The 25,256-nt window shown below is 42.9% G+C and overlaps 1 protein-coding gene across 1 annotated transcript in view; it reads right to left on the reverse strand.

Moving 5' to 3' along the window:
- The window catches only part of PIWIL1 (piwi like RNA-mediated gene silencing 1), a 462,439-nt gene that overhangs the window by 34,489 nt on the left and 402,694 nt on the right, over positions 1 to 25,256 (reverse strand). Inside the window, exons 18-19 of the mRNA XM_073676134.1 lie at positions 24,068 to 24,221; positions 18,240 to 18,365 (exon numbers count right to left, since the gene is read on the reverse strand). Of these exons, the coding sequence (XP_073532235.1) occupies positions 18,240 to 18,365; positions 24,068 to 24,221 (280 nt within the window). The remainder of the gene's footprint in view (positions 1 to 18,239; positions 18,366 to 24,067; positions 24,222 to 25,256) is intronic.

Below are 25,256 nucleotides of genomic sequence, written 5' to 3' on the forward strand. Positions count from 1 at the left end.
ACCCCTGCTCAATGCAGGATTCACTAAACCATCTCAGACAGATGTCTGTCCAGCCTCTGAAGACTTCCAATTAAGGAGAACTCACCACCTCGGGTGGCAGCCTGTTCCACTCATTGATCACCCTCACAGTCAATAAGTTTTTTCTAATATCTAATCTGTATCTCCTCCATTTCAGTTTCATTCCATCACTTCTCGTGTTTCCATGTGCAAATAAGAATGAGGATGATCCTTCTACACTGTGACATCCCTTCAGATATTTGTAGACAGCTATTAAGTCTCCTCTTAGTGTTCTTTTCTGCAAGCTTAACAATCCCAGATCCTTTAATCATTCCTCATAGGACATAGTTTGCAGTCCGCTCACCATCCTGGAAGCTCTTCTCTGAACTTGCTCCAGTTTTTCAATGTCTTTTTTAAAATGTGGTGTCCTGAACTGGATACAGTATTCCAGATGAGGTCTGACCAAATAGAAGTAGAGGGGGATACTTACTTCACGTGATCTAGACTGTATGCTTCTGTTAATACATCCCAGAACTGGGTTTGTCTTTTTTGCTGCTGCAACACACGGTTGACTCATGTGCGGTCTATGATCTATTAGTATACCCAAGTCTTTTTCACATGTGCTGTTGCTTAGTTCTATTCCTCCCATTCTGTAGATATAATTTTCGTTTTTAATGCCCAGATGTGGAATCTTGCAATTCAATATCAATACTATTATATTAGTCGCTGCTCATTGTTCAAGCTTATTTAGATCTTCATGAATTCTTTCTGTCTTCTCTAGAGTTAGCTATCCCTCTTAGCTTTGCATCGTCTGCAAATTTGAAATTTGATTAGTTTACCTTCAGCTCCCTCATCCAGATCATTTATAAATAATTTCCTTTTTTGAAGATAGGGACAACATTTGTGTGTGAGGTATCATTTTGTCTATGTTTATATTTTTACTGATTTTAGGAATGTTGTCTTATTACTCTGTATCATTCTGTGTATTCCCTATATCAGTGCTGGCGAACCTATGGCACTCGTGCCAGAGTGGGCACGCAGAGCCCTCCCTAAGGGCACGCGCGCCATCACCGCAGCACTAGCGCTCCTGGACCAGGACCTGGCCCAGCGGGTGAGTACTCAGAGCCCGCCGACGCCAGTCCCCAATTCAGCTAGATGTGCGTTCTCTGACACACATCTAGCTGAAGTGTATTTCAGCGCACGAGTTGCCAAGCCCGTGTGCCGCAATACACGCTGCTGGCCAATCAGAGGCCAGCAGCTGATGTCAGCGTACACGCGACCGGGCGCATGGCAATGATGTCATGCGCCCAGTCGCTAGGTCGCTGAAATCAGCTTCCGGTTACAGGAGAGGAAGGAAGGCGAGTAGGAGTGTTTATTACGTTTTTTTTATATGAACAGCGGTGCCAGCAGGATGGAATGGGGGGCGGGACAGAAATATATACATGGAATGAGGGGCGGGAGGTAAACAGCATATATACATGGAATGGGGGGTGAGGGAAACAGCAGATATACATGGAATGGGAGGGGGGAAGGAAAGAGCATATATACGTGTAATGAGGGGTGAGGGAAAGAGCATATATACATGGAATGGAGGGTGAGGGAAAGAGCATATATACATAGAATAGGGGGGTGAGGGAAAGAGCATATATATACAAGGAATGGGGGGTGAGGGAAAGAGCATATATACATGGAATGGGGGGTGAGGGAAAGAGCATATATACATGGAATGGGAGGGGGGAGGGAAACAGCATATATACATGGAATGGGAGGGAAAGAGCATATATACATGGAATGGGAGGGAAACAGCATACATACATGGAATGGGAGGGAAAGAGCATATATACAGGGAATGGGGAGGGAAACAGCATAAACCCTGGTTACCCTGGAAAGTACTGCTGGAGGAACCCATACGGAGAAGAATCTGGAGCCGCACTGCCATATCGATCTTTAACCCCTTAAGCCCCGCGGGTGGTTTGCACGTTAATGACCGGGCCAATTTTTACAATTCTGACCACTGTCACTTTATGAGGTAATTACTCTGGAACGCTTCAACGGATCCCCCTGATTCTGAGATTGTTTTTTCGTGACATATTGTACTTCATGATTGTGGAAAAATTTCTTCGATATCACTTGCGTTTATTTGTGAAAAAAACGGAAATTTGGCGAAAATTTTGAAAATTTTGCAATTTTCAAAATTTGAATTTTTAAGCCCTGAAATCAGAGCGATATGTCACACAAAAGAGTTAATAAATAACATTTCCCACATGTCTACTTTACATCAGCACAATTTTGGAACCAAAATTTTTTTTTGTTAGGGAGCTATAAGGGTTAAAAGTTGACCAGCGATTTCTCATTTTTCCAACAAAATTTACAAAACCATTTTTTTAGGGACCACATCACATTTGAAGTCACTTGGAGAGGTCTTTTTGACAGAAAATACCCAAAAGTGACACCATTCTAAAAACTGCACACCTCAAGGTGCTCAAAACCACATTCAAGAACTTTATTAACCCTTCAGGTGCTTCACAGGAATTTTTTGAATGTGGAAGAAAAAAATGAACATTTAACTTTTTTCACAAAAATGTTACTTTAGACCCAATTTTTTTTATTTTCACAGGGGTAACAAGAAAAAATGGACCCCAAAATTTGTTGTGCAATTTCCCCTGGGCACGCAGATACCCAATATTTGGGGAAAAAACACTGTTTGGGCGCACGGCAGGGCTCGGAAGGGAAGGAGCGCCATTTGACTTTTTGATTGTAAAATTTGCTTGAATAATTAGCGGACGCCATGTTGTCTTTGGAGAGCCCCTGTGTGCCCAAACTTTGGAGCTCCCCCACAAGTGACCCCATTTTGGAAACTAGACCCCCCAAGGCACCTTTATAGATGCATAGTGAGCACTTGGAGCCCCCAGGTGCTTCACAAATTGATTCGTAAAAATGAAAAAGTGAAAAAAAAAAAACAACACTTTTTCATTTTTACGAATCAATTTGTGAAGCACCTGGGGTTCCAAGTGCTCACTATGCATCTAGATAGGTGCCTTGGGGGGTCTAGTTTCCAAAATGGGGTCATTTGTGGGGGAGCTCCAATGTTTGGGCACACAGGGACTCTCTAAATACAACATGGTATCCGCTAACAAATTGAATGGAAAATCGGCTCAAATTGTTAGCGGACACCACATTGCGTTTGGAGAGCCCCTCTGTGCCCAAACTTTGGAGCTCCCCCACAAGTGACCCCATTTTGGAAACTAGACCCCCCAAGGCACCTTTCTAGATGCATAGTGAGCACTTGGAACCCCCAGGTGCTTCACAAATTGATTCGTAAAAATGAAAAAGTGAAAAAGACACTTTTTCATTTTTACGAATCAATTTGTGAAGCACCTAGGGGTTCCAAGTGCTCACTATGCATCTAGATAGGTGCCTTGGGGGGGTCTAGTTTCCAAAATGGGGTCACTTGTGGGGGAGCTCCAATGTTTGGGCACACAGGGACTCTCTAAATGCAACATGGTATCCGCTAACAAATTGAATGGAAAATCGGCTCAAATTGTTAGCGGACACCACATTGCGTTTGGAGAGCCCCTCTGTGCCCAAACTTTGGAGCTCCCCCACAAGTGACCCCATTTTGGAAACTAGACCCCCCAAGGCACCTTTCTAGAAGCATAGTGAGCACTTGGAACCCCCAGGTGCTTCACAAATTGATTCGTAAAAATGAAAAAGTGAAAAAAAAAACACTTTTTCATTTTTACGAATCAATTTGTGAAGCACCTAGGGGTTCCAAGTGCTCACTATGCATCTAGATAGGTGCCTTGGGGGGGTCTAGTTTCCAAAATGGGATCACTTGTGGGGGAGCTACAATGTTTGGGCACACAGGGAATCTCTAAATGCAACATGGTATCCGCTAACAAATTGAATGGAAAATCGGCTCAAATTGTTAGCGGACACCACATTGCGTTTGGAGAGCCCCTCTGTGCCCAAACTTTGGAGCTCCCCCACAAGTGACCCCATTTTGGAAACTAGACCCCCCAAGGCACCTTTCTAGATGCATAGTGAGCACTTGGAACCCCCAGGTGCTTCACAAATTGATTCGTAAAAATGAAAAAGTGAAAAAAAAAAAACACTTTTTCATTTTTACGAACCAATTTGTGAAGCACCTAGGGGTTCCAAGTTCTCACTATGCATCTAGATAGGTGCCTTGGGGGGGTCTAGTTTCCAAAATGGGGTCACTTGTGGGGGAGCTCCAATGTTTGGGCACACAGGGACTCTCTAAATGCAACATGGTATCCGCTAACAAATTGAATGGAAAATCGGCTCAAATTGTTAGCGGACACCACATTGCGTTTGGAGAGCCCCTCTGTGCCCAAACTTTGGAGCTCCCCCACAAGTGACCCCATTTTGGAAACTAGACCCCCCAAGGCACCTTTTTAGATGCATAGTGAGCACTTGGAACCCCCAGGTGCTTCACAAATTGATTCGTAAAAATGAAAAAGTGAAAAAAAAAACACTTTTTCATTTTTATGAATCAATTTGTGAAACACCTGGGGTTCCAAGTGCTCACTATGCATCTAGATAGGTGCCTTGGGGGGTCTAGTTTCCAAAATGGGGTCAATTGTGGGGGAGCTCCAATGTTTGGGCACACAGGGACTCTCCAAATGCAACATGATATCCGCTAACAAATTGAGCCGACAATTTGTTAGCGGATATTATGTTTTTTTTTTCACTTTTTCATTTTTACGAATCAATTTGTGAAGCACCTGGGGGTTCCAAGTGCTCACTATGCATCTAGATAGGTGCCTTGGGGGGTCTAGTTTCCAAAATGGGGTCACTTGTAGGGGAGCTCCAATGTTTGGGCACACAGGGGCTCTCCAAACGCAACATGGCGTCCGCTAACAATTTGAGCCGATTTTCCATTCAATTTGTTAGCGGACACCATGTCGCGTTTGGAGAGCCCGTGATGTGCCTAAACAGTGGAGCTCCCCCACAAGTGTCCCCATTTTGGAAACTATACCCCTCAAGGATTTTATTAAGGTGTATAGTGAACATTTTGAACCCAGAGGTACGGCACAGAATTTGTTTACATTAGGTCATCATATTGAATAAGTTGTCATTATTCTTGAGCGCAAGTGCTCGCTACTTGAGTTTGCATCGGGTACTCAGGTATGCACCATGTACAGCGTGTGCTCGAGTGACATGCTCGAGTCCCTGCTCCGCATGTTTCACGGTTATTAGACACCCAAAAAAAAACATGCGGGGATCGCTCGTGCATGGCAGGCAATCCCCGTAAAGTTTTTTGGCCGCGAAGCATATGGGGCAGAGACTCGAGCATGTCACTCAAATACCCACGATACTCAATGCATACCAGAGCACCCGATGCAAACTCAAGTAGCGAGCACTTGCTCTCAACACTAGTCGCCATATCGTCATCTTTTTTTCTTACTTTTGAAAAAAATCCCAACCCCAGCCCTAACCCTAGCACAACCCTAGCCCTAGCACAACCCTAGCCCCAGCACAACCCTAGCCCCAGCACAACCCTAGACCCAGCACAACCCTAGCCCCAGCACAACCCTAGCCCCAGCACAACCCTAGCCCCAAACACAGCCCTAACCCTAGCCCAATCCTAACCCAAGAGTTTATTTTGACGCCGTTCCTTGTGCGGTATAAGTGATTGGACGACTTTATTCTTCGGGTCGGTGTGATTACAGCAATGCCAGAATCATATGGGGTTTTTATGACTGACAGCTGTCACACACTAAAAGACGCATTTTTTGTAAAATCTAGTTTTTGCATCGCCATATTTTGAGAGCTATAATTTTTCCAGATTTTGGCAGACAGTCATGTGACGGCTCGTTTTTTGCGGGATGACTTGACGTTGTTATTGGTGCCATTTTCAGGCACGTGACATTTTTTGATCGCTTTCTATTCCGATTTTTGGGAGGCAGAATAAACAAAAACCAACAATTCAGGAATTGTTTTTTTTTTTATTCTGTTCCGCGTGTGGTAAAATTGATGAGGTAGCTTTATTCTTCGGGTCAGTACGTTTACAGCGGTACCACATTTGTATAATTTTTCTATGTTTTGGCGCTTATACACAATAAAAGCTATTTTATAGAAAAAAATATTTTTTAGCATCGCTTTATTCTGAGAGCTATAACTTTATTTTTCGGCTGATGGAGCTGTGTGGCGGCTTGTTTTTTGCGGGACGAGATGACGTTTTCAGCGGTATCATTTTTATTTATATGCGTCTTTTTGATCGCGTGTTATTCCACTTTTTGTTTGGCGGTATGGTGATAAAGCATTGTTTTTTGCTTCGTTTTTTTTTTTTTTTTTACCGTGTTCACTGAAGGGGTTAACTAGTGGGACAGTTTTATAGGTCAGGTTGTTCCGGACGCGGCGATACCAAATATGTGTACTTTTATTGTTTTTTTTTTAATAATATTTTTTGATGGGTACATTATATTTTTATTTTTGGTGTATTATTTTTTTTATAATATTTTTGCACATTTTTTTTTCCCCACTTTCACACAGTTTATACACTTTATTACTTTGTCCCACTCTGGGACTTTCACTTTTTTTTTTCTGATCGCCTGCATGGCACAGGAATGAAGCACCATCCCTATGCCATGAAGGCTGTCAGAAGTGCACAGTGGGAAGATTGCTTGGAGATGCACTGCGCATGCCCAAGCAATCTTCCTGCTCTCTGGTGACCCGGATGTTGTCATGACGACATCGGGTCGTCATGGCAACACCCGGGAAGCCTTTGCAGACTGCGCTGGAAGCCGGAAGAGGAGGTGAGTATCGCCGATCACCTCCCCTTGCCCCCGCAATGCCGCGATCGACTTCGATCGCAGCATCGCGGGGGTTAATGTGCTGGGAGCGGTGCAGGACCGCTCCCTGCACATAGTACCGGGTGTCAGCTGTGACAATCAGCTGACACCCGGCAACGATCGCGCCGACGTACTAATACGGGTCTGGCTCTTAAGTCCCAGGGCACAGACGCGTATTAGTACGTCAGATGTTATTAAGGGGTTAAGCAGAGGATTGTGATTCTCATTTCCCGGGGCATTTATCCCGTTACTGGACTATATCCGTGTTCCTGGACTATTTCATCCTCTGTGTGGTAGATTGTTTTATGGACCTTGTGGTTTGCAAGTAATAAAGGTTCTTGGGACTGTTCACCCATCTCTCGCTCTGTTGATTGTGTGAAAGCACAGTAGGACTCAGTGACTACTACTACAGGGGGGCGATTTACGATATAAAGGGTGCAGTAGAGTTGTGAATGGACAGTCAGCAAATGTCAGCAGGGGTTCATCAAGAGGCATGGACACATTCAGGCTGCAGATGGTAACCGAGCTAATTCAATTATCAAACTTTTTGTAAGGTAATTAAGACTCTAGGCAATAAGAGGAATAAACAAAATGATACAGAGCAACAAGACAACATTCCTAAAATCAGTAAAAATATAAACATAGACAGAATGATACCCCACAAACCATATCACACCATCACAATTTGTCATCCAATCTACTGAGACCTTTCCTGTTCTCCAGGATTTTTCAAAGATTCTGGCTAGTGGTTCTGAATCAAATATTGGCTCTGGCTGCTCCATTCCAAAACGATGATCTTCTGGCAAAGCCATTCTTTTGTTAATTTGGAGGTATGCTCAGGGTTGTTGTCTTGAAAGGTGAAATTTCTCTTCATCTTAGGGCTTTTAGCAGGGGTCTGAAGTTTTTGATGAAAATCGACTGATATTTGGAACTGTTCACAATTCCATCCACTTTCACTAAGGGCCCAGTTCCAACTGCCAAAAACAACCCCAAAGCATAATGCAGCCTCCACTATAGTTCACTGTGGGTAAGATGTTCTTTTGGTAATGCATAATGTTGGCTTTGCACCAAACATACCTTTTTGAATTACGGCCATAGAGTTCAATCTTGGTCTCATCAGACCATAATATGTTTTTCCACCTGCTTTTGGAAGACTTGATATAGGTTTTAGCAAAATATAGCCAGGCTTGGATGTTTTTCTATGTAGGAAAAGGCTTCTGTCTTTGTACCCTACCCCACAGGCCAGATATATGGAAAATACTAGAGACTTTTGTCACATGTAATATAAAACCAGTACTTGCAAAAAATTAATGCAGCTCCTTTAATGTTGCTGCTGGCCTCATGGCAGCCTCCTGGACCAATTTTCTTCTTGTATTTTCATCAATTTTTGAGAGATGTCAGGTTCTACATAATGTCACTGTGCCAAATTTTAAGGGAACCCGACAGCTGATACATGCTGTCCAATCCACGGGTAGCATGTATCAGACACTGGCTAAATTATATCAGATACAGTGGGGAAAATAAGTATTTGATGCCCGCCAATTTTGCAAGTTTTCCCACCTATAAAGAATGGAGAGGTCTGTAATTTTTATGGTAGGTATGAGAGACAAAGTCACAAAGTCTAAAAATAAAAAACAGAAAATCACATTGTATGATTTTTAAATAATTAAATAGCATTTTATTGCATGAAATAAGCATTTGATCACCTACCAACCAGCAAGAATTCTGGCTCTCACAGACCTATTAGTTTTTCTTTAAGAAGCCCTCCTACTCTTCACTCATTACTTGTATTAATTGGACCTGTTTGGACTCGTTAACTGTTTAAAAGACAACTGTCCACACACTCAATCAATCACACTCCAATCTCTGCACCATGGCCAAGACCAAAGAGCTAAGGACACCATGGACAAAATTGTAGACCTGCTCAAGGCTGGGATGGGCCAGGGGACAATAGGCAAGCAGCTTGTTGAGAAGGCAACAACTGTTGGCACAATTATTAGAAAATGGAAGAAACACAAGATGACTGTCAATCTTCATCGGTCTGGAGCTCCATGCAAGATCTCACCTCGTGGGGTAAGGATAAGTCTGAGAAAGGTCAGGAATCAGCCCAGAACTACACGGGAGGACCTGGTCAATGTCCTGAAGAAAGCTGGGACCACGGTAACACACTACACCGTCATGGATTAAAAGCCAGCAGGGCACACAAGGTTCCATTACTCACGCCAGCATATGTGACCAAAATAGAATTTTTTCGTATCAACTCCACTCGCTGTGTTTCGAGGAAGAAGGATGAGTACAACCCCAAGAACACCATCCCAACTGTGAAGCATGGTGGGGAAAACATCATACTTTGGAGGTGTTTTTCTGCAAAGGGGACAGGACTACTGCACCATATTGAAGGGAGGATGGATGGGGTCATGTATCATGAGATTTTTGCCAACAATCTGCTTCCCTCAGTAAGAGCATTGAAGATGGGTCGTGGCTTCGTCTTATCACATTACAATGACAAGAAACACTCAGCCAGGTCAACTAAGGAGTGGCTCCGTAAGAAGCATTTCAAGGTCCTGGAGTGGCCTAGCCAGTCTCCAGACTAGAATGCAATAGAAAATCTTTCGATGGAGCTGAAACTCAATGTTGCCCAGCGATAGCCCTGAAACCTGAAAGATCTGTATGGAGGAGTGGGCCAAAATCCCTGCTGCAGTGGGTGCAAACTTGGTCAAGAACTACAGGAAATGTCTGACCTCTGTAATTGCAAACAAAGGTTTCTGTAACAAATATTAAGTTCTGTTTTTTGAATGTATCAAATACTTATTTCATGCAACAAAATGCAAATTATTATATAAGAATCATACAAAGTGATTTTCTGGTTTTTATTTTTAGATTTTGTCTCTCACAGTTGAAGTGTACCTGTGTTACAGTGCTGGCCAAAAGTATTGGCACCCCTGCAATTCTGTCAGATAATACTTAGTTTCTTCCTGAAAATGATTGCAATCACAAATTCTTTGGTATTATTCTCTTCATTTAATTTGTCTGCAATGAAAAAAACACAAAAACAATTGTCCTAAAGCCAAATTGGATATAATTCCACACCAAACCTAAAAATGGGGGTGGACAAAAGTATTGGCACCCTTTGAAAAATCATGTGATGCTTCTCTAATTCGTGTAATTAACAGCACCTGTAACTTACCTGTGGCACCTAACAGGTGTTGGCAATAACTAAATCACACTTGCAGCCAGTTAACATGGATTAAAGTTGACTCATCCTCTGTCCTGTGTCCTTGTGTGTACCACATTGAGCATGGAGAAAAGAAAGAAGACCAAAGAACTGTCTGAGGACTTGAGAAACAAAATTGTGAGAAAGCATGAGCAATCTCAAGGCTACAAGTCCATCTCCAAAGACCTGAATGTTCCTGTGTCTTCCGTGCGCAGTGTCATCAAGAAGTTTAAAGCCCATGGCACTGTGGCTAACCTCCCTAGATGCGGATGGAAAAGAAAAATTGATGAGAGATTTCAACGCAAGATTGTGCGGATGGTGGATAAAGAACCTCGACTAACATCCAAACAAGTTCAAGCTGCCCTGCAGTCCGAGGGTACAACAGTGTCAACCCGTACTATCCGTCGACGTCTGAATGAAAAGGGACTGTATGGTAGGATACCCAGGAAGACCCCACTTCTTACCCAAAGACATAAAAAAGCCAGGCTGGAGTTTGCCAAAACTTACCTGAGAAAGCCTAAAACGTTTTGGAAGAATGTTCTCTGGTCAGATGAGACAAAAGTAGAGCTTTTTGGGAAAAAGCATCAACATAGAGTGTACAGGAAAAAAAAAGAGGCATTCAAAGAAAAGAACACGGTCCCTACAGTCAAACATGGCGGAGGTTCCCTGATGTTTTGGGGTTGCTTTGCTGCCTCTGGCACTGGACTGCTTGACCGTGTGCATGGCATTATGAAGTCTGAAGACTACCAACAAATTTTACAGCATAATGTAGGGCCCAGTGTGAGAAAGCTGGGTCTCCCTCAGAGGTCATGGGTCTTCGAGCAGGACAATGACCCAAAACACACTTCCAAAAGCACTATAAAATGGTTTTAGAGAAAGCACTGGAGACTTCTAAGGTGGCCAGCAATGAGTCCAGATCTAAATCTCATAGAACACCTGTGGAGAGATCTCAAAATGGCAGTTTGGAGAAGGCACCCTTCAAATATCAGGGACCTGGAGCAGTTTGCCAACGAAGAATGGTCTACAATTCCAGCAGAGCATTGTAAGAAACTCATTGATGGTTACCGGAAGCGGTTGTTTGCAGTTATTTTGGCTAAAGGTTGTGCAACCAAGTATTAGGCTGAGGGTGCCAATACTTTTGTCCGGCCCTTTTTTGGAGTTTTGTGTGAAATGATCAATGATTTGATTTTTGCTTCATTCTCTTTTGTGTTTTTTCCTTGCAAGCAAATTAAATGAAGAGAATAATACCAAAGAATTTGTGATTGCAATCATTTTCAGGAAGAAACTGAGTATTATCTGACAGAATTGCAGGGGTGCCAATACTTTTGGCCAGCACTGTAAAAATTATAGACCTCTCCATTCTTTGTAGGTGGGAAAACTTGCAAAATTGGCAGTGTATCAAATACTTATTTTCTACACTGTATAAATGTTTAACTCTGAAACGCTGTGGTGTTTCAGTGACAAACAGTGTAAAAGCCACGAAAGTATAGTCGGACAGGTTGATCTATAGCGGTGTTTCGTCTCTCGCTCCCCTGGAGTAACAGGTCTCTCCCTAAACTCGCTCGCAGGGAGAGACCTGTCACTTCAGTGGAGCGGGCAGCTAGACACCGCTGAGGACCTGCCTGTCAGACTAGTCTTCCGCGCGACTCTGTCCACGATGGTGTTTAAACTGTTCTTCTATGAAAAGCAGCAGAATTTCAGAGTTAAACATACAGTTGGGTCCAGAAATATTTGGACAGTGACACAAGTTTTGGCATTTTAGCTGTTTAACAAAACATATTTGAGATACAGTTATATAAGCAAAATTGGATTAAAGTGCAGACTCTCAGCTTTAGGCCGGGTTCTCACGGATATAGATTCTCTCTTAGGAGAGAAACTGGCGGATTATTCAAATGATACTCAGCTCAAACTCTTTCAGACTTTGTGCCGAGTGTCAATGCACTGTGCTCCTATTCTCTCGCATGAGAGAATCCCAGCACAGGTGCGGAAGAGACGGAGAAAGTAATTTCTCCATTGCTTGACATGCACCCATAGACTTGTATGGGTGCGTGCAATCTGATTCGCTGATGCACTCGCAGCATGCTGCAATTGTTTTCTCATGTCGAATCGATCTGCACTGCCCCACAGTATAATATTGGGCCAAGTGCTATCCGATAAAACATATCGGACATACTCGTCAGTAAAGGGTTAAAAGCTATTTACGCCTTTGCACCCAGCATTTTATTTAATTGATGATTTGCTTCATAAATGCAAAGTTAAGCACCTTTTTGCTGTACTTAAAGCCTATAAGTCGATTATTTAACCAAGTGATGAGCAAAAATGTTACAAATCCGTCAGAGCTGCTGCTCAAACTCCTCTCATTCAATGTTAGAGATAGTAGTAAAGGGCTGTACACAAATCTCCACAGCATGGAGAGGGAGAAACCATGTACCATGTCGTAGATTGTGAGCCCTCGCGGGCAGGGTCCTCGCTCCTCCTGTACCAGTCGCTGTCACATTGTGTTCAAGATTATTGTAATTGTTCTTGTATTATACCCCTTTTTCACATGTAAAGCGCCATGGAAAAAATGGCGCTATAATAATAAATAATAATACAGGAAGTGCAGATAAAACAGGATGCAAAAAAGTTGGAAAAACATGAAGAGGAAACAGATATAGGATAGAAGATGCGCTAATACATGAACTAATGAAGACATACGGACCACCGAAACACCGAAGATTGCAGACTAAAACTGCAAGTGGAATTTTATTAAGTAAAGGTAACGATAAACACGCAAATAATTTTTTCCTATTAAAGTTGGTAAAGCTTTTAAAGGGAACCTGTCAGGCCCGATAATGCTATCAACCTGCAGATATAGGGTTAGAGGGGTGATCCGGAAATTTTACTCTAATCCCTATCTATTTGATGCTGTAATATAAATTAATTTCTAATATGATTACATTACTGTTACCTAACTACACTATGTAAGAGCTGTTGTACTTTTTTCCCAACTTCCTGTGTGATGAAGCTTTGTTTGAGAGTCCCAGTGCATGCTGAAATACTCAAAGGAAGCATCATCAGAGCAGGAAGCAGAGGCTGCGGTCACTGTCACAGCCCCTGCCCTTTTCCTGAAATGAAGTGTCATCAGTGACAGTCGTTTCAGGAGTGGGGCAGGCCCTGCTTACTGTCATTGTACTGTGCGTTGCCGACTCAGATCACTAGTAGTGAGCCGGCAACATAGAAAAAAGCACACTGTAAGAGAACCGTGTCAGGGTAGCTGGCGTGCGGAGACTATTGCTGCGGCCCCGCAAGTGACAGCAGCCTCTGCCACATGCTCAGATGATGCTTCATTTCAGTATCCCAGCATGCACTGGGATTCTCAAACGCTGCATCATCACATAGGAAGTAGGGGAAAGAAAGTACAATAGTTAGGGAATAGTAATGCAAATAATGCAGCGTCAAATAGATATGGTATTTAGATTCAAATTTCTTTGACCTCTTGGCCTCCCTTTTAATCTGCAGGATAATAGTGTTATAAAGGTGCCAAACTGCTGTACTGAAAGTGTGGCAATTGGGAGAAAATTAACTTTATTTCTCCTGGGAGCCGCAGGCTTTCAATCATGCAGGTGTGTCCGGAGCAATCACAGTCACCGCTCATAGCACGGAGAACGGCAGCGGTAAGCATGCCCCAATACCAATCAGTGCAAAGGCGTAGTTACAGTTGTCGCTCTCAGTGCTATGAGCAGTGACTATAGCCACACCAGAATGACTGAAAGCTGGCGGCTACTGAAAGAAGTAAAGTTAATTTTCAAGCGGGTGCCACACTTTCAGTACTGAGACTGAGCACCTTCATAACGCAATTAATATGAACAATAACCCGATATCTGCAGGTAATAGCGTTATCGGTCATGACACCTCAAGAATTTAAACTTATGCAGATGGATTATCCTTTTTACTGAGGAACATATAGAAAATCATGGGCTACTCAAAAAAGGACTCAATTGCACAGAATAGCAAGACTCATGTCCCTTACCAGACACTGAACAAAGTAACAAAGTTACCAATTCCAGGAGGGAAACACAAAAAAACGAATAAAACTGACGTGTCAACCAGCCCATACAGACTATTTTGAGCCATTATATGTAATCAGCCAAATTTGCAATAAAGGTGGAGGTTTGTTTGTCTTGAACATAGGCGGATTATAATGAGGGCAATCTGGGCTACCGCCCGGGGCCTCGGGCCTCCAGGTGGGCCGGGGCTCCGGGGTGTCTATGGCCAGATTGCCCTCATTATATGAGCGGCGTCGCGGCACATACTGGCAGACAGTGGCAGGGGGGGGGGGGGGCGGCCTGGACCGCTCCCCCAGCAACGGCGCACGGATGCTGCTTTTTCTCCGGCCGGGCCAGCACTGCAGCTGTTAACTTCCCTGTGCTGGCCCGGCCGCGTCACTGCTAGGAGACACGGCCCTGTGCGCGGCCGTGTCTCCTAACTGTGACGTCACACATTGCGCGCCTGGCCAGCAGTGCTGCACAGGAAAGGAGCAGGGGGACTGGAGCCGAGTCGGGGGATGGTGAGTCTGTGTATGTGAGAGAGTGTGTATGTGAGAGAGTGTGTGCAGGCAGATATCATTGTGATGTCTGTTTATATGTATTTTTGTGTTTCAAACGTGTTTATGCGTATATGTACAGTACACACCAAAAGTTTGGACACACCTTCTCATTTAAAGATTTTTCTGTATTTTCATGACTATGAAAATTATACATTCACCCTGAAGGCATCAAAACTATGAATTAACACATGTGGAATTATATACTTAACAAAAAAGTGTGAAACAACTGAAAATGTGTCTTATATTCTAGGTTCTTCAAAGTAGCCACCTTTTGCTTTGATGACTGCTTTGCACACTCTTGGCGAGCTTCAAGAGGTAGTCACCGGAAATGGTTTTCATTTCACAGGTATGCCCTGTCAGGTTTAATAAGTGGGATTTCTTGCCTTATAAATGGGATTGGGACCATCAGTTGTGTTGTGCAGAAGTCTGGTGGATACACAGCTGATAGTCCTACTGAACAGACTGTTAGAATTTGTATTATGGCAAGAAAAAAAGCAGCTAAGTAAAGAAAAACGAGTGGCCATCATTACTTTAAGAAATGAAGGTCAGTCAGTTCGAAAAATTGGGCAAACTTTGAAAGTGTCCCCAAGTGCAGTTGCAAAAACCATCAAGCGCTACAAAGAAACTGGCTCACATGAGGACTGCCCCAGGAAAGGAAGACCAAGAGTCACCTCTGCTTCTGAGGATAAGTTTATCCGAGTAACCAGCCTCAGAAATCGCAGGTTAACAACAGCTCAGATTAGAGACCAGGTCAATGCCACACAGAGTTCTAGCAGCAGACACATCTCTTCAACAACTATTAAGAGGAGATTTTGTGCAGCAGGCCTTCATGGTAAAATAACTGCTAGGAAACCACTTCTAAGGACAGGCAACAAGCAGAAAAAACTTGTTTGGGCTAAAGAACACAAGGAATGGACATTAGACCAGTGGAAATCTGTGCTTTGGTCTGATGAGTCCAAATTTAAGATCTTTGGTTCCAACCACTGTGTCTTTGTGCGACCCAGAAAAGGTGAACGTGTGATGGTGTGGGGGTGCTTTGCTGGTGACACTGTTGGGGATTTATTCAAAATTGAAGGCATACTGAACTAGCATGGCTACCACAGCATCTTGCAGCGGCATGCTATTCCATCCGGTTTACGTTTAGTTGGACCACCATTTATTTTTCAACAGGACAATGACCCCAAACACACCTCCAGGCTGTGTAAGGGCTATTTGACCAAGAAGGAGAGTGATGGGGTGCTACGCCAGATGAACTGGCCTCCACAATCACCAGATCTGAACCCAATCGAGATGGTTTGGGGTGAGCTGGACCGCAGAGTGAAGGCAAAAGGGCCAACAAGTGCTAAGCATCTCTGGGAACTCCTTCAAGATTGTTGGAAGACCATTTCTGGTGACTACCTCTTGAAGCTCATCAAGAGAATGCCAAGAGTGTGCAAAGCAGTTATCAAAGCAAATGGTGGCTACTTTGAAGAACCTAGAATATAAGACATATTTTCAGTTGTTTCACACTGTTTTGTTAAGTATATAATTCCCGATGTGTTAATTCATAGTTTTGATGCCTTCAGTGTGAATGTACAATTTTCATAGTCATAAAAATACAGAAAAATCTTTAAATGAGAAGGTGTGTCCAAACTTTTGGTCTGTACTGTATATGTTTGTGTGTGCGTGACTACGTGCGGCCTCCTGCTGTGTATAGATGGCGCCGTGTGGCCTCCCGCTGTGTATAGATGGTGCCGTGCGGCCTCCCGCTGTGTATAGATGGCTACGTGCGGCCTCCATTTGTGTATAGATGGCTACGTGTGACCTCCCGCTGTGTATAGATGGCTACGTGCGGCCTCCCGCTGTATATAGATGGCTACGTGCGGCCTCCCGCTGTGTATAGATGGCACCGTGCGACCTCCTGCTGTGTATAGATGGCACCGTGTGGTCTCCTGCTGTGTATAGCTGGCTATGTGCGGCCTCCTGCTGTGTATAGATGGCTACGTGCGGCCCCCTGCTGTGTATAGATGGCTACGTGCGGCCTCCTGCTGTGTATAGCTGGCTATGTGCGGCCTCCTGCTGTGTATAGATGGCTACGTGCGGCCTCCCGCTGTGTATAGATGGCTACGTGCGGCCTCCTGCTGTGTATAGATGACTAAGTGCAGCCTCCTGCTGTGTATAGATGGCTACGTGCGGCCTCCCGCTGTGTATAGATGGCTATGTGCGGCCTCCCGCTGTGTATAGATGGCTACGTGCGGCCTCCCGCTGTGTATAGATGGCTACGTGCGCCCCCCCGCTGTGTATAGATGGCTATGTGCGGCCTCCTGCTGTGTATAGATGGCTACGTGCGGCCTCCCGCTGTGTATAGATGGCTACGTGCGGCCTCCCGCTGTGTATAGATGGCTACGTGCGGCCTCTTGATGTGTATAGATGGCTACGTGCGGCCCCCTGCTGTGTATAGATGGCTGCGTGCGGCCTCCTGCTGTGTATAGATGGCTACGTGCGGCCTCCTGCTGTGTACAGATGGCTACATGCGGCCTCCCGCTGTGTATAGATGGCTATGTGCGGCCTCCCGCTGTGTATAGATGGCTACATGCGGCCTCCCGCTGGGTATAGATGGCTACGTGAGGCCTCCCACTGTGTATAGATGGCTATGTGCGGCCTCCTGATGTGTATAGATGGCTACGTATGCTCCATATTGAGTCATACAATTAATGTAAGGCTACGTGCAGGTCCTTTTCAGACAATCGTGAGCTGCCGGCAAGGCAGGACACATCGGATAAAGACACCGGGGGCCATCAGTAAGTATAATATTTATTTTTTATTTTATTCTTTTTTTACAGGTTCTATGGTACCCGGGTCCAGAGGAGAGTCTCCTGTCCTCCACACCCGGGTACCATCCGCACATTGAAAAGCATGGATTCTGCATGTACACATGCAGTGATGCGGATTCCATGCGTTCCAATGCAAGTCAACGGCGGCGAAACCGCCACGCTTCCGCAAAATAATTGGTAATGCTGCGGATTTTTCCGCAATGATAATCCGCAGTGGAAATTTCCGCAGCATGTGCACAGCACATGCGGATTATCATTGGGGAACATGGCAGACCTTCTACCAAGCGTTTTTTAAGTGTTTCTGCAGCGGAATTGCCACTGCGGAAACGCTTAAAAAATGCATAGTGGGCACACAGCCTAAAAAAAAATATTATAATTAATATTGTGCCAAATTAATTTCACGTGAACTATCACATGATCTATCACAGGGGATCATGTGACATGTGATACATCTGTGGTGTGTGTGTAGGGGGCCCGTGCCTTCTAAACTGCCCGGGGCCCTTGCTACTCTTAATCCACCCCTGGTCTTGAAAACTCTTTTTAGTTACATTGCTAAAATTACCCTTTCCAATCTGAAGTACAACACAGTCAGTACAGCATCATTTTATTGCTAACTTGGCTAGTATTTTCTTATTTAAATTATCAGTTATAACTTTGCATCACATAATGCATTTTCTGAGCTGGCTTATAAAAAGTATACATTTTACATCCCTGGTCTTCTACATATTTTCATTATCTGAAGGAGGGGAATATTTGAGGATATTAAATAAAGGAAAAGAAAAAATAATGCATCAGAAAACAAGACATACCATTCAGGTCTTGTTACTTCTACATCAACAATGGTTCCAGGAGGTGGATTTTGAAGTCTTCCACCCAAATGAGCAAAGAATCTTGCACTAATTCTCTTCTTTACGACAACAACAGTTAGCTTGGGACTGAAAAAGAAAAAGTGTAGTTGAGAATTTTTTTCCCCATCATTATAAATAAACTGTTATTTCACAGCTATACTAGTAATATTATGTAATTAGCAGATTAAAAGTTGTTATGTAAATATACACATTTTTTTTTAGATATTTTTTATAAGAAACATTTTTTGTCTTTATTAGCTATTGAATTTGAAAAACATATTCAATTGATGATGTCAAAATGATTACTTCAAGCTATTGCTGTGGTTCTACAAACTTTAGATTCATAGGTTTTACATAACCTTTCCACCCCCTTTCGATTTTCCTTTTGTTTTCCCCCTCCCCTTCTTTCAAGGGTCATAACTGTTTTATTTTGCTGTACACACAGCCATATGAAGGCTTGTTTTATACGGCATGAGTTGTACTTTTAATTGACATAATTTATTTTATCATGTTATGTACTGGAAAGCGGGGAAAAAAATTCCAGTGCGTTTAAATAGCAAAAAAAGTGCAAACCCGTTTTTGTTTCTTTTATTTACCATGGAAGGGTCATTCCATGTCAAGTGAACCAATGAATTTTTCCTCTATATTTTCAATTCGAGATTTGGTTCTCTGGTAAAAGTGTGTTAGAAAATGCAAAATGTGAAGAAAAATATCTATATATTTTTTATTATTAATTTTCAAAGTTTTGAAAAAAATGTGAATTTCTGTGTTGTATGCCTCTACGTTTCTTCTCATAACTCAGGCCAGAACCAAGATAGAGAAATTGAAAAAACACCATTACACTCAGAACTGTACAGGCTTTTACCTGATATGTCACAAGAGAATCTTTGTTCATATTTTACCCATGAGGATTCAAAAGCAACATTTTGAATAGCATTTCCAAAAAAAAACTATATGATTTAAAATTTTCAAAAAATTCACATGTGCCTCCTATGCTCCTAGCCACATCTGTACCAAAATTCAAGTTGGGATCTCAAAGTAATCATACGTCAAAAAATAAAAATATATATGGACATCTCCAATTCATATCTGTTCAGCCTGTGGTCTGAAAGTGTAAGATCTATGTTTTCCATAGAAAAGAAAAAAAGTTTCAAGACTTGACCTGATCTTAAACCAGGCAAATTAAATAAATCTATAGTGAATACAGTGAAAGGTTTTTACAATAGTGATGATGTGAGCCGAATTATACCTGGCAAGAAAGACTGTGTGTCTATGAAAGTAAACGGTAAGAAAACTGATGTCCATAAGAGGCTGGTTCTTGCCAATTTGAAATAGACCTAAGAATTTTTTTTTTTTTGAATTCAACTTCTACCAAAATAGAATTTTCTAAATTTTCTGATTTGTGACCTAAGAATTGTGTCCTGGCTTGTAGTCGTGATGCACACTCACTCCTTTACTGAACTAATGACATGAAGGAGGTAAGCTGAAAGATACTCAGATTGGTGAGTCCAACCTTGGTGATTACAAAGTATGTGTCTCAAATAATCTGTCCAGAAAAGAGTTCAAACTGTTACCTAAATATCTGCAAAAAATGTCCCCCAGTAAAGGCTCTCCGAGAAAAAATATTACATCATTTTGAAGAGGCTATGGTAGATAGTATGACTTATAAACAGTGGATATCTGGTGACAGATGTACTTTGACACTGTTTCTAAAAGTGCAGAAGAGTTTGTAGAACGTTTTTTTATGACCAGCTGATAGTCCTTAAAGGGTTAGTCCAAAGCCCAAAAGTAAATTTCAATTAATAAATCTTTAAAAACTAGAAATTTTAGTAATTCAAGTCATGGTAAAATTCCCTACCATTCACTCTGTACTGCAACTTAGGGTTCTGTTTATAATACCCACTTACTATGATGATTCATTTGAGAATCATCAGTGCATGATGGGATACTCAAACGAATCATCATCTGCTGGATGAAATTGCTGTCACTCCCATTTCCGCCCTGAAACAAAGTGTCAGGGAAATATTAATGTCAGAAAAATGTTCTTCCATATTTGCCTGACATAGATGTTCAGCCCCTTCCTTATTCCCCTTTTGCTTAGCACAAAAGCCCCAATTAACACACGCCTGAGAAATAGCTTACACAAACAAATGGCAGCCAAGGAGTGTTATAACTTCGTTAGGAATCAAGCCTCTTGTCACTGGCACACGCAGGGGGGGTAATTACTGGCAGGATTGCACTAATTTGCTTTTAACTGGGAAAGTTGCTTTCCCGAGCTTAACAGAGAAATCTCCAGACAATCTGAATATGAAACGAAATCTGAAATATTGTAGGTTCCATGTGTCTGACACTAATGGGACCCATATTTCTAGTGACAGAAACAGCCGAGGAATGCATAGTTTTTCATTGTTGCAAGCCAAATCAGAGAGCTGTAGCGCAAAAACACCAGAATAGCAGACGGCAGCTATGCGATGTGTGGTCTCTAACTGAAGATAAAATCATAAGGGAAAATGGCGTCGTTAGCACGCTTCTGCGATCAACGACCGATGAGTTATCGCAGAAGTTAGCGTTTTTAATAAAAATGTAAAGGCTGGAGACCGGCCCACATGATGTCACCACAGGGGGTGTGTGGCCAGATCACCCCTTAGGTATAAGAGAACCCATGGACAGTACAGACTCACTCATTGCCGGGGGTATAAGGATCATAAGCAACGGGTCGCGTTCGATAACGCTCAAATCAACTGGGGAGCCCCTCCTCCACCTATGCTGATTCGCCCCTGCGAGCTGTACAGTGTAAGTTGTCTTCTTTTATCCTGTTTATTTTATGTAACTGCTTATGTATTTTTAATGTCTCCTTTGTAACATCCTTGTATATATTTTTCCTAAACACTGCCTCCCTTTTGGATTAAATATAAAATTTAATACTTCTGTTTTTTTTGTTCTGTAATAGTCCCATTCCCCGAAGCCATATACACTACCAAAATGCAGGTGTGCGGCTAGGCCTGTATTATATTTCAAACTCGGCCGGTGAAGCTGACAGTGACCGTACAGAGGGCGTAAACACAGATTCCAGGCTTTTGAACACAGAGGTGTGACGCCATACTCTCACTGGTTGCTTGCCGACATCCACGTAGAGAGTAGTCTGGATCGCGTGCTCGCGATTCGGGACGAAATACTGACAGCGTGGTGAGATATCGCGTGATCTCCCCAGTGTCATCCCTGTCTGTAATCCCTGACACAAAGTGTCATCGAAGGGGAAGTGGCTGGGACAACCCGAAACTCCCCTTTGTTTGCCGCCCTGAAATGAAGCGTCATCAGTGACGCTCGTTTCAGGGGCTGGTCCCTGTGTTTCCCTTGTGCAATGTCTCCCCCAGTATCCTCTGCAATGAGCGCAGCGTCCGGTCTGTTGTCTGCTAAGCTGAACATTAATATGCCGGCTCTGCTTACAGTCAGAATTAAAATACAAAAGTGTAGTTATGCTGAGTGCTTACTTCATGATTCAATAGCTGTTCATTTGTTCCAAAAAATTTATTTCAGGGATAAAAACTGACACCCTACTAAGTTTGAGCAAGGTCTACTACTTCTCGGATGGTTCTTCTGATTGCTTTGAAAATGCTTTTTATAAAATCATTTTACCTATGCCTGTTGCCCGGGGGACGCCAAGAGATCCCCGCCTACTTAATTTCAATATTCCCCCCTCCCCTGCACGTCACAGGCCTTTGTGATGTGCAGTTCCCGTGCCGAATCCAGCGCCTTCACAATTTACCTAGTACGCAAGGCGCGGTAATTCCGTCAGTCTGTGTATCCTTGTGGAGCAGGGATCTTCTACGCAGGCGCCGGGAAGGCGCAGTGACTCGTGGCTTTAATGAAAAAAGCGAGTTAGTGATGCACATTGCATCACTAACAACGCAATGGGGGCAGTTCAGATACTACAAAGGACATGACAGGTTCTCATTAAGAACAGAAATGTTCAGGAAGAATGGTAAATTCTCAAAGCACAATCGTTAACAATCCCTAAAAGAGGGAAGAATAGGAAGCATTTAAGGAAACCAGGATGGATGAACACAGAACTAACACATGTTAAAAAGGAAGAGAGATATGTTTATCAAATGGAAAGAGGGAGGCATATCTAAAGAAGAATATAATGCTGTCTGCAGAACCTGCAGGGAACGCATCAGATTAGCTAAAGCTGATAATGAATTAAGACTTGCAAGAAATCAACAAGGAAACTGTTCCAAACATCGTGGAAAACTTACCACAGATCTTCTGTGGATGTAGATTTGTGCAAATCCTTTTGTCTCCTCATGTAATCCCAGAAAGAATTGACAATGTTGAGATCAGGGCTTTGTGAGGGACATATCATTACTTCCAGAACTACTTGTTCTTTACACTGAAGAAAGAGATTGTCCAGGTTTGGAATGAATACGTGACTGCATACTGTCACAGGTTTACGGCGACAGAGAGGAGCTAGAAAACCGCGCGTCTGATTTCTCCTACTTCTGCACTGTTTAGAAGCACACCAAAAAATGTAAAGTAGGAAAGTCACCTCCAGATAAAATCTTCAAGCTTTATTTCATTGTCAAAAAGTTAAAATTTCCACATGTTAGTGATAAAAAAACACTCTGACGCGTTTCTGGCACCCGATGCGCCCTTAGTCATAGAGTATAGTGTTAGAAGCATTTCACCTTCATATTAAACGGTGTAGGTTTCTTCTAGCAGTGCAGAGGTTAATCTGTTCAGTTGAGAGCTCTTGGAAGCTTTCCTGGGTGATGCTCTTAGCTGTTCAGTGCCCCTCTACTGTATACACTGGCTTCTGGCAAGCAGGCATTGCCAGAGTTAGCTTCATGCTGCATGGTTCAAGAGTTGTGGAGCTTTGTTGTTTGAGAAGGCGTTTCGTGGATTTAGCTAAAGACTGTTGCGTGGTTTTGGTTGCGTGCAAATCCTCTCCTACTTTGGTTTTTCCCTTCCTTCACTTCCAGTGTTTTCCTCTGTTGTTTGTGAGAGCATATTTGTATGATTGCTATTTTCTTTTATCCCTGTATGTATTACCTTGTTAGTCTACTACTCCCCTCTTCCCTGGGTGGGGGAAGAGAACAGACTGAGTGGATTCAGGAGCTCAGCAAGGTACATAGCCCTGACGACTTCACCATTAGAAGTAATCTGAGTAACAGGGATAGCTAAGGAGGCCCTGGGATAATAGACAACAGTCATGACACAAAATTTTGAATCCTCACAGCATAAGACCCAAACACGTTTAGGATTATCTGATGCGAGAGGCAAGAGCAGGTGGTCACGTGACTAAAAGTATATGATTTGCATACTTCTTGACACATTCCAACTACATGTCAGCTTCCTCGCTCAATACAAGCGAATTGGGCAAGGCCACGCATGTCTTGTTGGCATGAATGTAATATTTCCAGTCACGTGACTGACCATTCTTGCCGCTGGCACATGAGAAGCCTAACAGCATGCGAGGCATAGAGTGACTGCAGACTAGTATGCACACATTCAAATAAATAAGGAACAATTCTATAAACTGATCTCACTCTAAGGGTTTAGTCAGACTGCTGTATTACTCGCGAGAGGATCACATCGCAATCCTCAGACTGGTAGTCTGATCTCCTGACCGGAGTGTGACAGCTGCATAGAAATATATGCTATCACACCCAGGTCAGGAAAGCCAACTACCAGTCCAAGGATCGCGATGCGATCATCACGCCAGTAATACGACCATCTGACTGCACCCTAAAGGTTAAGCTTCTCTTTTAGAATTAAGTTTTAAATGATACCTGTAGTCTTTGCCAGTAGCTTTTATACAGTTCACAAGTTGTTCAACTTCATAGCTAATAAATGTATTCAGCTGGCCATCTCCAACACCATCTCTGTAGATTATGATACGTGATGGTAGGATTTTGTTGCAGGCATACCAAGCATTTAAAGCAGCTGAAAAAAATGTCATAATTCACAAATTTAGGTGAGATAATCTGTCATGTCAGCAACTTCTACCCTCAGTTAGTGTCTCCTTCCCCCTTTAAAGGGGTTTGCCCACGAACAAAAGTTCATTTTAATCAATAGATTTTGGAATACTAATAACTTCTCACAAATGGATATGTTTAAATAAAATGTTCCTGTGCTGAGATAATCTTGTAAATGTATCCCTGCTATTCCCTGTGTAATGATTGTGTCTGACCGACCGTACAAGGACATGGTCTGATCATACCACATCTCCTGGGCAGGGGAGGAAACAAAAAGTATACAGACATTACAACATGGGATCGCAGCTGATTCTTTTTGTGAAGTAAAAAATTACCCTGCCTGGTTTTAAACACGGTTTTACTTCAAAGAAAGAATAATTTCCGATCCCCTGCTGTAATGTCTGTATATTCTTTTACTTCCCTCCTGCCCAAAAGCTGTGGTATGATCAGACCATGTCTCATGTCACTGTCAGTCACAACCATTACACAGTACATAGCAGAGTCACATGTATAAGATTATATCAGCACAGGAACATTTAATTTAAACATATCCAATTGTGGAAGTTATTATTATTCCTTTAACCCTTCTCCGACACATGACAAAAGTAAATCATGATCGGCAAGGGGTTACAGCAAATTGACATACAGTTACTGGTAGCAAAAAGGCTCTGTAAAAGTGACAGGACTCCACCCAAAAGAAATCCAGTGATGTTTGAACTTCCAAATAAAAATGCCCCCCTCCTCCTGAGCCCCACATGTTTGGCATTTACTGTAGTGAGGAGAGCGTGCTTAATTTATGGGTACATGGCTTCAGAAGCACAAGCTGGGCAAAATATATTGGGCACTACAATGAAGTAGATGAATTCCCAGAGGGGTGTAAATTCCTATAAGGGGTCACTTGAGTGGGGCTTGTGCTGTTCGGGCACTTAGGGTCTCTACAAATAGAATCCACAAACTATTCTAGGAAAATCTGTGCATCGAAAGTCAAATAGTGGTCCTTTCC

This window comes from Phyllobates terribilis, unplaced genomic scaffold (genome assembly GCF_046119375.1).
Source record: "Phyllobates terribilis strain yellow unplaced genomic scaffold, ASM4611937v1 Scaffold_1__5_contigs__length_1240528914, whole genome shotgun sequence".
Lineage (NCBI taxonomy): Eukaryota > Metazoa > Chordata > Amphibia > Anura > Dendrobatidae > Phyllobates > Phyllobates terribilis.